The sequence below is a fragment of the Oryzias latipes genome, chromosome 24, assembly GCF_053564925.1.
Source record: "Oryzias latipes strain Hd-rR chromosome 24, Olatipes_Hd-rR_3.1".
Lineage (NCBI taxonomy): Eukaryota > Metazoa > Chordata > Actinopteri > Beloniformes > Adrianichthyidae > Oryzias > Oryzias latipes.
Window position 1 is genome coordinate 7,329,428 of NC_136260.1, and position 12,962 is coordinate 7,342,389.

General features: G+C 39.4%; 2 protein-coding genes across 6 annotated transcripts in view; one reads left to right on the top strand and one right to left on the bottom strand.

The window, feature by feature from the left end:
• Window positions 1-352: 352 nt before the first annotated feature.
• LOC101157505 (uncharacterized) lies at window positions 353-10,911 on the top strand. The gene is made up of 4 exons (XM_011491976.4): window positions 353-670; window positions 4,438-8,585; window positions 9,844-9,970; window positions 10,651-10,911. The coding sequence occupies exons 1-2, from the start codon at window positions 496-498 to the stop codon at window positions 5,541-5,543; spliced, it is 1,281 nt and encodes a 426-aa protein (XP_011490278.1). The 5' UTR covers window positions 353-495; the 3' UTR covers window positions 5,544-8,585; window positions 9,844-9,970; window positions 10,651-10,911.
• Window positions 8,188-12,962, bottom strand: part of LOC101157267 (TBC1 domain family, member 32) — a 35,613-nt gene continuing 30,838 nt past the window's right edge. For all 5 annotated transcript variants that reach the window (XM_011491975.4, XM_011491974.4, XM_078942593.1 and 2 more), the window contains 4 exons: window positions 11,948-12,102; window positions 10,996-11,136; window positions 9,890-10,078; window positions 8,188-8,564 (listed from right to left, as the gene is read on the bottom strand). In XM_011491975.4, the coding sequence (XP_011490277.1) occupies window positions 8,451-8,564; window positions 9,890-10,078; window positions 10,996-11,136; window positions 11,948-12,102 (599 nt within the window). In that variant the 3' untranslated portion in view covers window positions 8,188-8,450. The remainder of the gene's footprint in view (window positions 8,565-9,889; window positions 10,079-10,995; window positions 11,137-11,947; window positions 12,103-12,962) is intronic.

The following is a 12,962-nucleotide window of genomic DNA, read 5'->3' on the forward strand; positions in this document are numbered from 1 at the left end:
AAATCGCCTGGGTGTGAACACAAAAAACGTGTTGAAAAACGCTGGCAAATAACGTGCGCCGATTTTCGTCCCGGTGTGTACGGGCCTTTAGGCTGTCGATGGCGTTGGGCACCGACTACCTCACCAAGATGGCGATGTGCTCCGCCACCACTGGCCAAGCTGTCCAAGTCGGCGTGTCGCCTCCATCGACATAACTCATTGGACTCCACTTCCCCCAAGATGGCGGTGCGCTCCTCCCACAAGGAAATACGTCATCGCCGTTACAGCAGGTTGCTAGCAGCGTTAGCTTGTGATCAGAAGACGGCGGTGTTTCGTTATGACGACTGTGAGTTTTTTCGGATAGAAAGGACGCCGCGTGGTTGGTGCTCGAACTTTCAGCAGTTTCCAAAGTGCCGTAAAGACAACGTGGCTGTGATGATCGGAGCTGCAGTGAAGGGGACGGCGGTGTTTGTGTGAGTTCCCGCGGAAGATCGGAGCAGCTGCAGGAACCTAACCATGTCTTCACTTCAGTCTCTGAGAGAACTGATCAGGGAGCGACTTGCTGCTGCTGCCGAAGAAATCTTCCGACTCTGTGAAGGAACCATCGTCCAGTACGAGGAGGAGATCCGTCAGCGCAGACTGCTGGATGTCATCTGGAAACCACAGCTTTGCCTTCAGCTGCACGATATAGGTATGGAGAAAAGAAAGAAACGCGGAAATCCAGAAGTTCTCCTTCATTTCCAAAAACCATTTGGAAATAGAAGCTGTAATTGTAGGAAAAGTTGATTGTTTCTTTAGCTTCTTTTCATTCCGTCAGAATCTGATGGGATGTGTTTGAATCCAGAGTGATTAGGGTTCACTTTGTAGCATTCCAGCCGCACTTGATTCAGACGATGGACTCAATGAAGTAACTGATGGACTATGATGGGGTATTCCAACCCATTTATTTACTCCACAGTCATAGTCACACCGTAAGAGCTGAAGAAAAGCATAAAAACAAACTTACAATAATTCCTTTTTGATAAACAACCATTCTTTACCTCAGCTAGTTGCGTTAGATTGTTGGATAACTTCAAACAGAAACATATTTTGTTATTTTACACAAAACAAATGGAAAATAATCACAAAATGTGTACAGTAAACATAACCAAAAATCATACCTGTTCGCCTTCCAGCTAGATGCCAAAAACAAATTACAGCTTTACACAGTTATCCGTCCGTCTTTTTTGTCTGTTTCCTTTGTTGCCGTAGCATCAGCTGTTAACCGTTTTTTTGTTTCTGTTAAACTGACACGCTTCACAGAAAAAGCGGAAGTAAGTGGAACCTTCACAATAAAAGTCTTCAAAACAAAATACACTTTACAAACATTGACACCTTTTTGTCATTTTCTTTTACATCTTCAACATACTTCCTCTGAAATTAAGGGCATCTTGAATCAAAGGAAATGTTAAACAATAATAAGAAAACAATTAAAATGGGTCTTTTACACTCTTTCCTTTGGAATCTTGGTCAGAGATGTGAAGCAGATGCAGAGCAGCTGCTGGAGCCTGCAGAATGACCACAAGCCTCAATTGTCTTTGGTCCGGAGACAAAAGTTGGTGACCACATGATAGAGCTTCCTAAAATAAACACAGAAATAAATAAAATAGCTTAATAGAGCCAAAATAAAGCTAGTTATTACTATTTTACGCTCTTAATTAGGGCTGCACGATATGAGGAAAACTTGCGATATGCGATAATAGTGATCAATATTGCGATGACGATTTAACTTGCGATAAATGAACAAATAGCAAAAACAACAAAAACATTTCCATTTCACTGCAAGTTTAATTTAAATAAGAGTCAAAATACCTTAAATTATTCTCCAAATGACCCACATCTAATTAGGAGGGCAACATCTAACATAAAAGCTCCATCCGATTTGTCAACAATGTGAAGGGCTCCATCTGATTGGTCAAATTGATGATGGGATTTATTCAGTTCATTGAATAGTTCAAGTTGCCATAAGATTGTTTTAGCACATTTAAGGTTTACCATTTATTGCGATTTTTACGCCGAATTTTGCGATATGGATATTGCACAGCTTGAAATCGCGATAACGATAAATTGGCGATTTATTGTGGAGGCCTACACTTAATGATCACCTGTGTTTTGCAAATAGAAAACGGGGAAAACTTGGTAAACACTGGTATCAAGTTGTTTTTTTTCTTTTTAGATACTACACCTTCTGTGCTCAAAACACCACCAGTTTGTCACAGAACATTATTCAAATAATTCTACAATTTGTAATATTTTTTAAATCGTTCAATTCATGTTATTACGTGTTTTATGTCTGCCGAGTGCAGCTTATTATTATTATTTTTTTTTTAACTTGTCCTGTCCAACAGCTGGGCAGACAGATGAGAGTGCAGCTGATTATTCTGTATTAAGGGGTGGAGCCTGTGGGCGCTCCTTGCCCCACTCATTAATATCATTTTTTATAATTTGACGTGTGGGATTCAGGTCTGCAATGATGAATGCTGCACATTTCATCAAGTTCCCTCAATGTTTAGGGCAGCGGCCAAAAGGATGAACTCAATTCTGCATAATATTTATCGTATTTCTTTATAAAAAAGCAATAAATAGCATTGTTTTGACAAGCTGGTATAGTATGCTATATGTTATAATCAAGCAATGAAAAAGTGAGGTTACTTTACAAAAAATCCTTTATTCAATCACATTTTCCAGAACAAAATATGAACTTTTTAAAGCTATTTATGACTTATATTAGTAAACATTTTCAGTCACATTCCCTCCAAATTACATTCTGAGTTTCAAATACTGCTGGCAAGAGGTTTTTAGCATTCTAAGGACATCCCAATGTTGTCTTTGTGCTCCAAACATTAAGCAAGAAACATCATATTATAAGTCTTTGAACATCACTGAAGTGTGGCTTTGAGAAAAAGGCTTTCCAAAGAAAGTGTCCCAGTCCACTGCTAGTTGGTGCCTTTGCATGCCTACAGGTTAACCCCCCAATTTGGTGTTTTAAAGTTCTGTTTTCTTGTTCAGTGAGTGAAATCTAGTCTCTGCTGGGCTTTAACCAGTGCATCAAAGTCAGGTCCAATGTGAGGCGCAGCTGACAGATGATCATCAGTGAGAGAGCTCCTATACATGGATTTTGTAAACTTCATCATTGAGCATGTTTGTTCACATATGTAGGTGGAGCCAAAGAGAACCAACATCTTCTGAGCATGTCTCCTCATATTTGGAAAGTTCTCCCTCTTAAGAGAAGAGTAGAAATCCACCAGAGATCCTGACTGAAGTGCTCTGCCAGTACTGCAGGTCAATGAGCTCCAGCTGAACATCACGGGGTGGATGATCCACACTGCAGGCAAACGGAGAGGATATCATGTGCATTTCATCCTTAATTGTTCTGAGATCTTCAAATCACCTTGAAAACTCTCCATTCAATGGATGAGTACCTGATCAGCTGATGGAGTGACTTCTTTCATTGAGTCATCAATGTTTGCATCGTCTGCAGCAAACAGATTGTTTGTCTCTATGTGATCAGCTGATGTCACCAAAATATGTCATCTTTCTAACTGGCACACCAGCGGGTATCTAGGAATACGAGTCGATTTCAAGGGATCAGCCAATGTGTGTTTAGATCCCACCCACTTTCACTGATTGACAGACAGGCTCGTTTGGACGAAAAAGCTCATCATCAAATAAGTCATTCTGAAAAACAGCAATGTGATATAAAAACAAAGCTACTTTGGAAAATATTGATTTTTAAGTCTGAGTTTCTGGAAAAAGCCATTGAATTATAATAATATTCAACATGATTAAAAATGAATACTTTAAATGCTGTTTTTCATGATCTTTTTATATATTTATGAGGGATTTATTGGTTGATTGTGTGATTGCACAAGGTGATATTAATTTTTTTAATGATGAACAATTTGGGGCTCCATACAAACTTGCATTCAATGCCCCGCATTAATAAAGAACATTCAGGCTATGAAAATAGAACCTCTGTTATAGAACGCACTCATCACTTTTTGGTGGACATTTTCATGGAACATCGAGTATTCACTCAGACTGTGCTATAAAGATTGACATTTTTTATTTCTCCCTTTAAAACCAATTTTTGTTTAATTTAAAATAAAAAAATTTCACATAACTTCTCATAGAAACAAAGAAAAACCTTAATGGATAAAACTATGAATTTATACATTAAAAAATGACACAAAAGTAGGTTTTTTAACCTGTTGAAATGTAAGAAAATAAAAAAAGGACATTAGATTTGAGGATTTGATTTTTCAATAATGTCTTTTCTCATTAAATTTTGATTCCTTATTGCCTTTTCCTTTAAACAAAGTGTTATTTACTGCATCCTTATTTGACACTTGTGGATGTTTCAGACAGAGGACATGCTGTTCTTAAAAAAAATAATTTATTTTGTTTGTGTCCTTACAGACCTACCCCAACATTTTCTGAATAACCAGGAGATAACAATCCACACTTCACACTCTTGTGAGAAGCAGGACGAACCAGAACCGCAACAGGACAAGCAAGAGGAACAGAACTCTCCTGAAGTAAAAGTGGAGCAAGGAGAACTCTGCATCAGTCAGGATGAAGACCAGCTTGATCTGAAACAGGAGGAACCAGAACCACAACAGGACAAGCAAAAGGAACAGAACTCGACTCAAATTAAAGAGGAGCAAGAAGAACCCTGCATCAGTCAGGATGAAGAGCAGCTTGATCTGACACAGAAGGCTGATACCTTGATAGAGATTCCTACTTATGAGGAAGATGAGAACAGTGAAGCAGATCTAAACAGTCAGCAGAACTTTAATGTAACTGATAGTCAGGATGAAGAAGGGAGCCAACATGTGTCAGATAGTCAGTGTGACTCTAATATTAGAGAAAACTACAAGACAACTTTGGTTAAGAAACGTCTGCAAAGTCCAAAAGAAAAAAAAAAGTCTGGTAAAAGAAAAAGAATTGCACATCTTTCAGTCCACAGAGGAATGGAGTCTAATGAAAGACCATATGTTTGTAAAGAATGTAGTAAAAGCTTTAATCAAAAGTATGTTCTCAAAAGACACATGACAATTCACACAGGAGAAAAGCCTTTTACTTGTAAAGAATGTGATAGAAGCTTTAATCGGAAGTGTAATCTCCAAAAACACCAACAAATTCATACAAAAGAAAAGCCTTTTTCCTGTAAAGAATGTGGTAAAAGTTTTAAACTGAAGTCTGGTCTCAAAAAACACCAGATAATTCATACAGGAGAAAAGCCTTTTTCTTGTAAACAATGTGGTAGAAGCTTTACTGTGAAGCCTAGTCTCAAAACACACCTGAGAATTCATACAGGAGAAAAGCCTTTTTCTTGTAAAGACTGTGGTAGAAGCTTTAATCATAGGTCTAGTCTAAAAAAACACATGAGAATTCATACAGGAGAAAAGCCTTTTTCTTGCGAAGTATGTCAGAAAAGTTTTAAGCAATCGTATCATTTAAAAACACACATCAAAAGAATTCATGCTGGAGATAAGCCGTTCTCTATAAAAGAATGTCAGTAGTTTTACAATAAAACAGTCTAAACAGACACATGATAAACTCACACAGGAGAGAAGTATTTTTTTTGTAAGGTCTCAATAAGTATTGTTTCAAATGTACAGAGGTTTTTTTTTGTGAAAAACAGAAGTAGGTTAAGTCAATTACTTAGTTTTTTTTAAACAATAAAAGTGATTTTCAGCTGTTTCTGAAGCCCTCAGTGGTGTAGTGGTTATCACTGTCATCTCAGTAAAAATTTCAAGGTTCGAATCCCAGCTGGATTCTTTCTTTTTGGAGGTAGCTTCTTTTCTCCTTGTACTTGTAGGTTAAGACCCACTAGACAGTGCTCTGAACCTTTTTTCTTCAATGATTTGTGATCTTCACTGGTGCCAATGGATTACATGAAATCTTTCCACCTTTATCCACCTTTATCTTGGTAGGGAGAACACGTCAATGTAAGGGTGGGGTCATCTAAGATAGCACAAAGGACGCTGAACAGGTGAGTTGATTAGATTGAACTGCCCACGGGGAGGTGTAACCAGGTAAATGCACTGCTCGAGTTGCTTGCCTGAAATACTCCCAAGGTCGTTCATGTCTGATAACTACGTGTTATTTTTAAGTTGACTGAACTCAAAAAAATAATTTATCTTAACTGAAGCAAGTAATTAAGTTAGTTCCGTGTATAAAGTTTGTCTTTCCAACATCCATACGTGGTCTTATCCCCCTTTCACGGTGGAAAAGTATTATCTGAGCATCTTCATCCACTAATTCATCTTTAAATGGACACGCCATGCTGCTTCACCTCTCTGTAAACAAACTAACCTTCAACTAAACCTGCTCCAGACCAGGTTATGTTTACAGCATGAGCTGCTATGGCAACTAAGCATACCCTGAAACATACCTCTGTTTTTGGAACCTAAAGCTGAAGTTATTCGCTTCCTTACTGTGGTAACTCACATAACCTGCATTTTTGGAATACTCCCCAGGTGATTCATGATCTGAAAAGCCTCTGGAAACAACATGACCTAAGAAAACCACATGATCTCTGGCAAAATGACACTTTCTAGAGTTCAGCTTCAACCCCGCATACCTAATTCTTGGTAACTGAGCAGTTGTCTGTCGTCTTCCTCAGCCACTTCTACATGCCAGTAACCAATAGAAAAATCCAGCGTGCTGAACCACATGGAACCAGACAAGGCATCCAGGCTGCCATCCACGTTTGCAGCAGGTGCAAGTCTTTGATTGTGACGGGATTCAAGCGACAGTAATCTCTGCAAAAATGCCATGAATGGATTGTAGAATCTTTGGCTAACACATCTGCTTGAACTGCTTTCATAGTGCCGAACAGCCGGCATCATTCTGAGCCACGCAGCATCGAAACAGACTCTGATGACGAAAGTGAACCTGGCTTGTTCACCTCAGATTCAGTCCGGCTGTGCTGAAGTCGGTGTCTTCGCTAGCCAGCGCGTGTGAAAGGAGGAGGAAGGGAGACGCTCAGCGCAAGTCTGTGTGTGAGCATTTAGCTTCAGTTAGGGAGAACAGTTAAAAAAAAAAAAAAGAGTTTCCTCTAAAAGAACGGAGACTGGTTCTTTTATTAACTGTAGGAAAATCTGTTCGTCTTGCAGTTTTCCTAAACGTGTTCAAGCATCGAGGAAAGATAACCAGGATTCAGAAAAGTACAGATTAACAAAGTTTTATTCCCTGACAGAGTTTTCTAAAACAAAGTTTAACAGATATCTGTAAAACCCCAGAGTCTGCAATGCACACAGCTTATGTGTGACTCACTTTCAAACAGTTTTAGAATAGGAGAGACAAAGAATGCTTCTCAAAGAAAGATTTTTATCCTGTGCTCGCCGGAGTCTTCCCCCCGGGCCCGTAGAACCATCGACAGCTGGACTGCCCACTTCCTTCGGTCCATATTTGGAGTCCGACCACATTGTTGGTCCCTCTTCACAGGTAAAATTCTTTCCCATCTGTCCATGACAAATCTGCTGTGGACAGCCGAACCCCGTAGCAATTTCTGGAGCAAAAGTTAGCTTTTCCTGCGCATGGGAATGTTTGCACGTCCTGCTCCCATGGATTGAGTGTCAGGAAAGGTCAAAGCAGTGAACTTTTTGTACTAAGTCACGAGTAAATGGCAAAACCGTGTAAGCATGTACCCTAACACTTCAATGTAATAAAAATTAAAACAGCAAGCATATACTTCTTCATAACCCACTCTGGAGGCTCTGAACGGGGTGTTAACGTGCCTGCGCCTTAACACCCGGTTCGCCTTTTGTCTTTTGTCAAAGGCTGAAAAATCCCCCGTAACTGAGACCGCGCCCAATGACCCAGTGCACCTTATGGTTGGGTAAATACGGTAAGCTTAAAGTTAAAGTCCCAAATATCTCCACATTTGTGTTCTCGCTCTGACTGGGTTTGAATGTTTGCTGTCCTGCATTAACCCGAAAGGGTAAAAATAAAAAGAAGAAGAAAATTAGGGGACTTTTTTTATCGTGATCGTTCAGCTCCATCGGCCCTGCAATAGACTGTCCAGGGTGTACCCACCTTCAACCAACCGTAGCTGGGAGAGGGACTATGGGGTGATTTGGTTCAGACGGTTCAGACAGGCACCAAATTGTGCCGCGCCATTAAAACTGCCTTCACAAAAAAAATCCAGCAACTCAGGGAGAAGGTTCATGTTTCCTTTATGGTGGAAAACAGTGATGCATGAGGAATGTTAGATTATATTATATTAGATAAGATAAACTTTATTCATCCCACAATGGGGCAATTCTCTTATCTTCAGCAGCACAAAAAACATTCAGAAATACAAACAGCAAAAAAGTGGCATTCACAGAGGAATAAAGTGACCTTGAATTAAGGTTGAATAAAAATAGTCAAATCATTCACATTTCTTTTAAATAAATATAAAAACAATCTGCTTTTGCTCTTCAGGGTTCTAAAAAACCTTTCATGGCCGTCAGAACGTCCTTCCTGTAGCTGCGTTCCAGACCCAGCATGAACTCCAGGTGGTCGCTCATCCTGAAACCTTCAATCGGATTCTCCTGCAAGATGGAAAAAAGAACGTAACCAATAAGTTTTTGTTTGCCGACCCTTAAGGTTATTTTTTCTTTCTAGCGCAGAAAGAAACAGTTGTTTATCTTTGCATAATTTCAATGTTAAAGAGAAAATTCTGAAAAAAGTGTTCACATTGAAATGTATCTGCCTGATGAATTCAACTTGAAGTACATTATGTGTTCAGAGTCTTAAAGGTGTGTGTGCTGCGTGTGTCACACTGTATAGTGGGCAAGAACAACTGGAATGTTTCAAAGATGGGGACTAATGTCAATAATAACATGTTTATCCAATTTTCCAAACCTCATGAGTTCCACTGCAACTCTTTTTATAGCCCCCAAAAATAGTCATTTTGGGTCAAGACTCACCAGTTAACCCCTTGAATTTAAATTCAGCTATGAAAAAAAAGCTCTTGTGTTTTTGCTTTCAAGTAGACGCTAAATTAAAATAATTTTGGAGCCAAATTGGTTTAATGCATAATTGCAACAATAGTCATCAGGGTAAAACTAACATGATTTTGGAGTGTGGGAGGAAACACACGTTTGTTCAAGGAGAACATGCAAACTCCACACAGAAAGGACCCATTCTGGATTTGGAGTGAGGAGAGAGTGTTAACCACTACACCACTGATCAGATCAAGGATAGTGTAGTCAAGTGTTGGGTTCAAACAGGTTGCAGGGGGTGCACTTGAGTGTTTCAGTTGTTTGTATTTCACATTTCTTGCAAACCCTCCCCTCAGCCTTGGTGCAGTTGGACTCCAATTTAACAAATCCACCAGCTTTTAAATGTAATTAAGAATCAAATATACATACAAGTGTGTGCTGCTAATCTAAAATCTGTCTGTGATCACTTTTGTAAGAGAGAAGCGTAAACAGAAACTGGGTGGACAAAAAACTTTCAGCTTTTCTTGTGAGGACAGGATTTGTTCAGGTCTTCTCTGTGTTTCAAAGGAAGCTTCTAGCAGCAGTATCTGATGCTACAGCTCATAAGAGGAGCTTCTTTATATAAAGACAAACCTGATGTTTTCTTCACAGAAATGATCAGTGTGGCTCATATTAGTCTTCCTCCCATCACTTCTTAGCAGGATCCCTGGATACTTAAACTCCCCCACTTGGGGCAGGGGATCTCCACCTACCCGGAGAGGGCAAAAACCCTCTTCTTACCTTCAACATTGAGAATTTTTTTGATTTCTGATATATGACTTTATTCCTATTAGGATTTTGGAACTAGCCTGTTTTTAAAGCTGGTTATTTTATTTTGAAATTCCAGCGTGTGGATGTTTTTCACTTTCCGGCGAGGTGGAACTGCAGCTGACCTTCAGGAAGATCTGCAGCTCCTGGGACTGTGTGCGCTGCAGGATGTCCGGCTGCAGGTGTCGGAATATCGCCACGCACAGGTACACCTGGTAGTCGGGGCTGAAGAGCACGCAGGCGCAGAGGTAGAGGCAGATTTCACTCCAGTCCAGGTAGTTCCAGAAGCACTGAGTCAGCCAGTGGAGGCACATCTGTAACAGAAACCGGGTTTCCCCTGAGCTTTTTCAAACTAAAACAAAGTTAAGATCATTCAAAGGACAAAGAATTCTGTATGGAGAAACAACTAACCGGAGCACAGCGGCTTCATAATGAGTTTAACACCAAGTGTGTTTGCTGTTTGGAGATGAAACTGGCTGTGAACTCAAACATTATTTTTTAACAGTTTTTTCCTAGTAGCTACACTGTTTGCAATAAAAGTAAGAAAACCACAGTGAGTATAGGAAAGATTATGAAAGCTTGACTGAACTCTTAAAAAAATGTTTTGGAAATGAGAATTACATCATGTGTAGCTGTAACTGAATGTAGTCTTAGCTCTTAACTTTGATAGTGGGAGTACTTGGTTTAGGAATGACATAAGGTACGGGGGTATGAATTTATACGATTTTTCTTCTTCTCTGCCTTCTGGATTTTTGTTGTTTATATACTTTTGTCTCATTTTGCTGTGCTTCATACGTTTTCACATGTCTGCAATAAATGTTTTTGAACTGAACATACAAGTGATGCTGTGTGGTACAACCAATGTCCCGTGACCTGAACCCCACAGAGTACGTCTGGAACCAGCTGAAGCAGAGACTGGATGATCGTAGCTTCAAGTGACCTGACAGAACTGCAAGTACCACTGGTGGAAGAGTGGAAGACCTCAGAACATCATCATGAGGCTAGTGAGGAGCAGGAGACGTCGTTGTCAAGCTGTCATTGCTGCAAATGGTGGAAAGGCCTGCTACTGATAAAGACAGCCCCTTTGGGTTTATCTCTGTTATTGTCTTTATTTTTGGGGGGAATAAATATCAAACTAATAAAAAAATGGTGTTCCTTCTTGTGCATTATGAGTCATATCAAAGGGAATGTTTATGCATTAAGACTACCACAGGAACTGCCAGTAAGTCACCTGTGAAGGTGTAAATCCAGACATCCTGAAGGCAGAGTGGACCAGAGGCAGTTCAGCCTTCAGCAGCATCTCCACATAGTGGGCTGTACACCAGTAGACCGGAGGGATTCCTGATCCAGCTACCTCTTCAGGTAAATGGACCTGAAAACAAAAACTTCTTTTAGAACAAAATTTGCATTCAAACTGAGATAAATGTAGAGTTCAGGCTGAAACGGAATAAAGAATGAGGTCTCTGTTCACGCTTGTGTTTCATACCTCAGTTTTAGGCACTTCATCGAGCTTTCCTTTGGTTTTGTCCAATTTACTTATGAAATATTAACTTCCAAAAGTATAATTTATGGGTTTTCTAGGACTCCATTTTATACATTTCAGTCAATCCCTACAAGTTAGTTATAGAAAAACTGCCTTTTTGCTTATTTTTACTGTAATTAAACTTCTGTTTTATCCAAAAAACACAGATAAATATCTCAAAGTTCCAGTTGAGTAACTGGAATCTTCAGGCGGGGCTCTAAAAGAGGTTAGCTTGAGATTTTAATTAAAAAATCTTAATTTGAAAAAACGTGAGCAGAAAACAAATCATAACTGCCGTGTGATGAATTGTACGTCCTCCATCTGAAGTCTCTGCATCAATGCCCAGTAGGTTAAATAAAGACCACAATGGATTGTGTTTGAATGATTTATCATTTGAAAACCATGTATTTTCAGAAATTGTCCAATTTTTCATCATCAGAACACAGTGGAATTATTTTTATAAATAGTTTTTGTAAAATCTAAACATTTATTAGGATTTTACTTTAGCAAATGGATGATGTCATACTCAGCATTATAAAAAAATGAGGATGTGACTGAATTGCGTTAAAATCCAGGGAATTCTATAGTCTTTATAGGAGTTAAGGAGTTTGTACAGAAAAGCAAAGACTGCAGTTAAACCAAACTTGCATGCACTACTCACACATGCATGCATTCTTGCAGGCCAGATGAACGCAGACGCCAGCAGGGAGGAGAGGCGGAGCAACAAACCCAAAGAGCGCTCCAAATCTCCGCCCATAAGTAGGAAGACTGTGGATGCCAGCCAGTCATGGCCTGGATAACTCTCCTGCTGAGTAACTGAAGCGCAAAGTTAAAGAACCTGAGGAATCATTGACTGGGCGGGACCAGGTAAGTTTTGTCGCGTCACACTAGTTTTCAGAGTGGCCATTTTTTGTGGCCAGTCTAAGGCACACCTGTGCAATAATCATGTGGTCTAGTCAGGATCTTGATCTGGCACACCTGTGAGGTGGGATGGATTATCTCAGCAAAGGAGAAGTGCTCACTATCACAGATTTATAAAGATTTGTGAACAATATTTTAGATAATTATTTTTTCTTTTGTGCATTTCGGAAATGTTTAAGATCTTTGAGTTCCTGTAATCTTGTGACATTTGAGAGCAAAAACAAGTGTTGCATCTCTATTTTTGTTCAGTTTAAGGATCTACTGCTGCTTTGTTACAAGATGCACTGTTGTTAATAAAAATTTTTTCAGTGCACCTTCAGGTCCAAAAGAAACAGGAAGTGTTTAGTTTTATGTGGCTTAACAAAAACACTGATAATTAAACTCAATTAAGCAAAAGCTCAAAGTGACTGAACACAAGCAGAATATTGATTTTGTTTGTCACATTTTTTTAAATCTGGTAAAGTCTTGGGTGCCAATACTGTTGAACCAAAACAGTTACTGACTACTTTAAAACCCTTGTGCTGTCATAGATGACCCCACCCTTCCATTGACGTGTTCTCCCTACCATGACAAAGGTGGATAAAGTGCGAAAGATTTCATGTAATCCATGGACACCAGTGAAGATCACAAATCATTGAAGAAAAAAGGTCGGGTCTAGATGACCCAACTCCCAATGGTGAAGTGCCTAGGATAGCACAAGGGTTACGAGTATTTAAGAGAATTTCCATCAGCAGTGTCTAAAACGACTTAGTTTC

Coding starts and splice junctions, on each gene's coding strand:
- LOC101157505 (XM_011491976.4), top strand. CDS start 496: ATGTCTTCACTTCAGTCTCTGAGAGAACTGATCAGGGAGCGACTTGCT. Junction 671..4,437: donor CCTTCAGCTGCACGATATAG/GTATGGAGAAAA, acceptor GTGTCCTTACAG/ACCTACCCCAACATTTTCTG.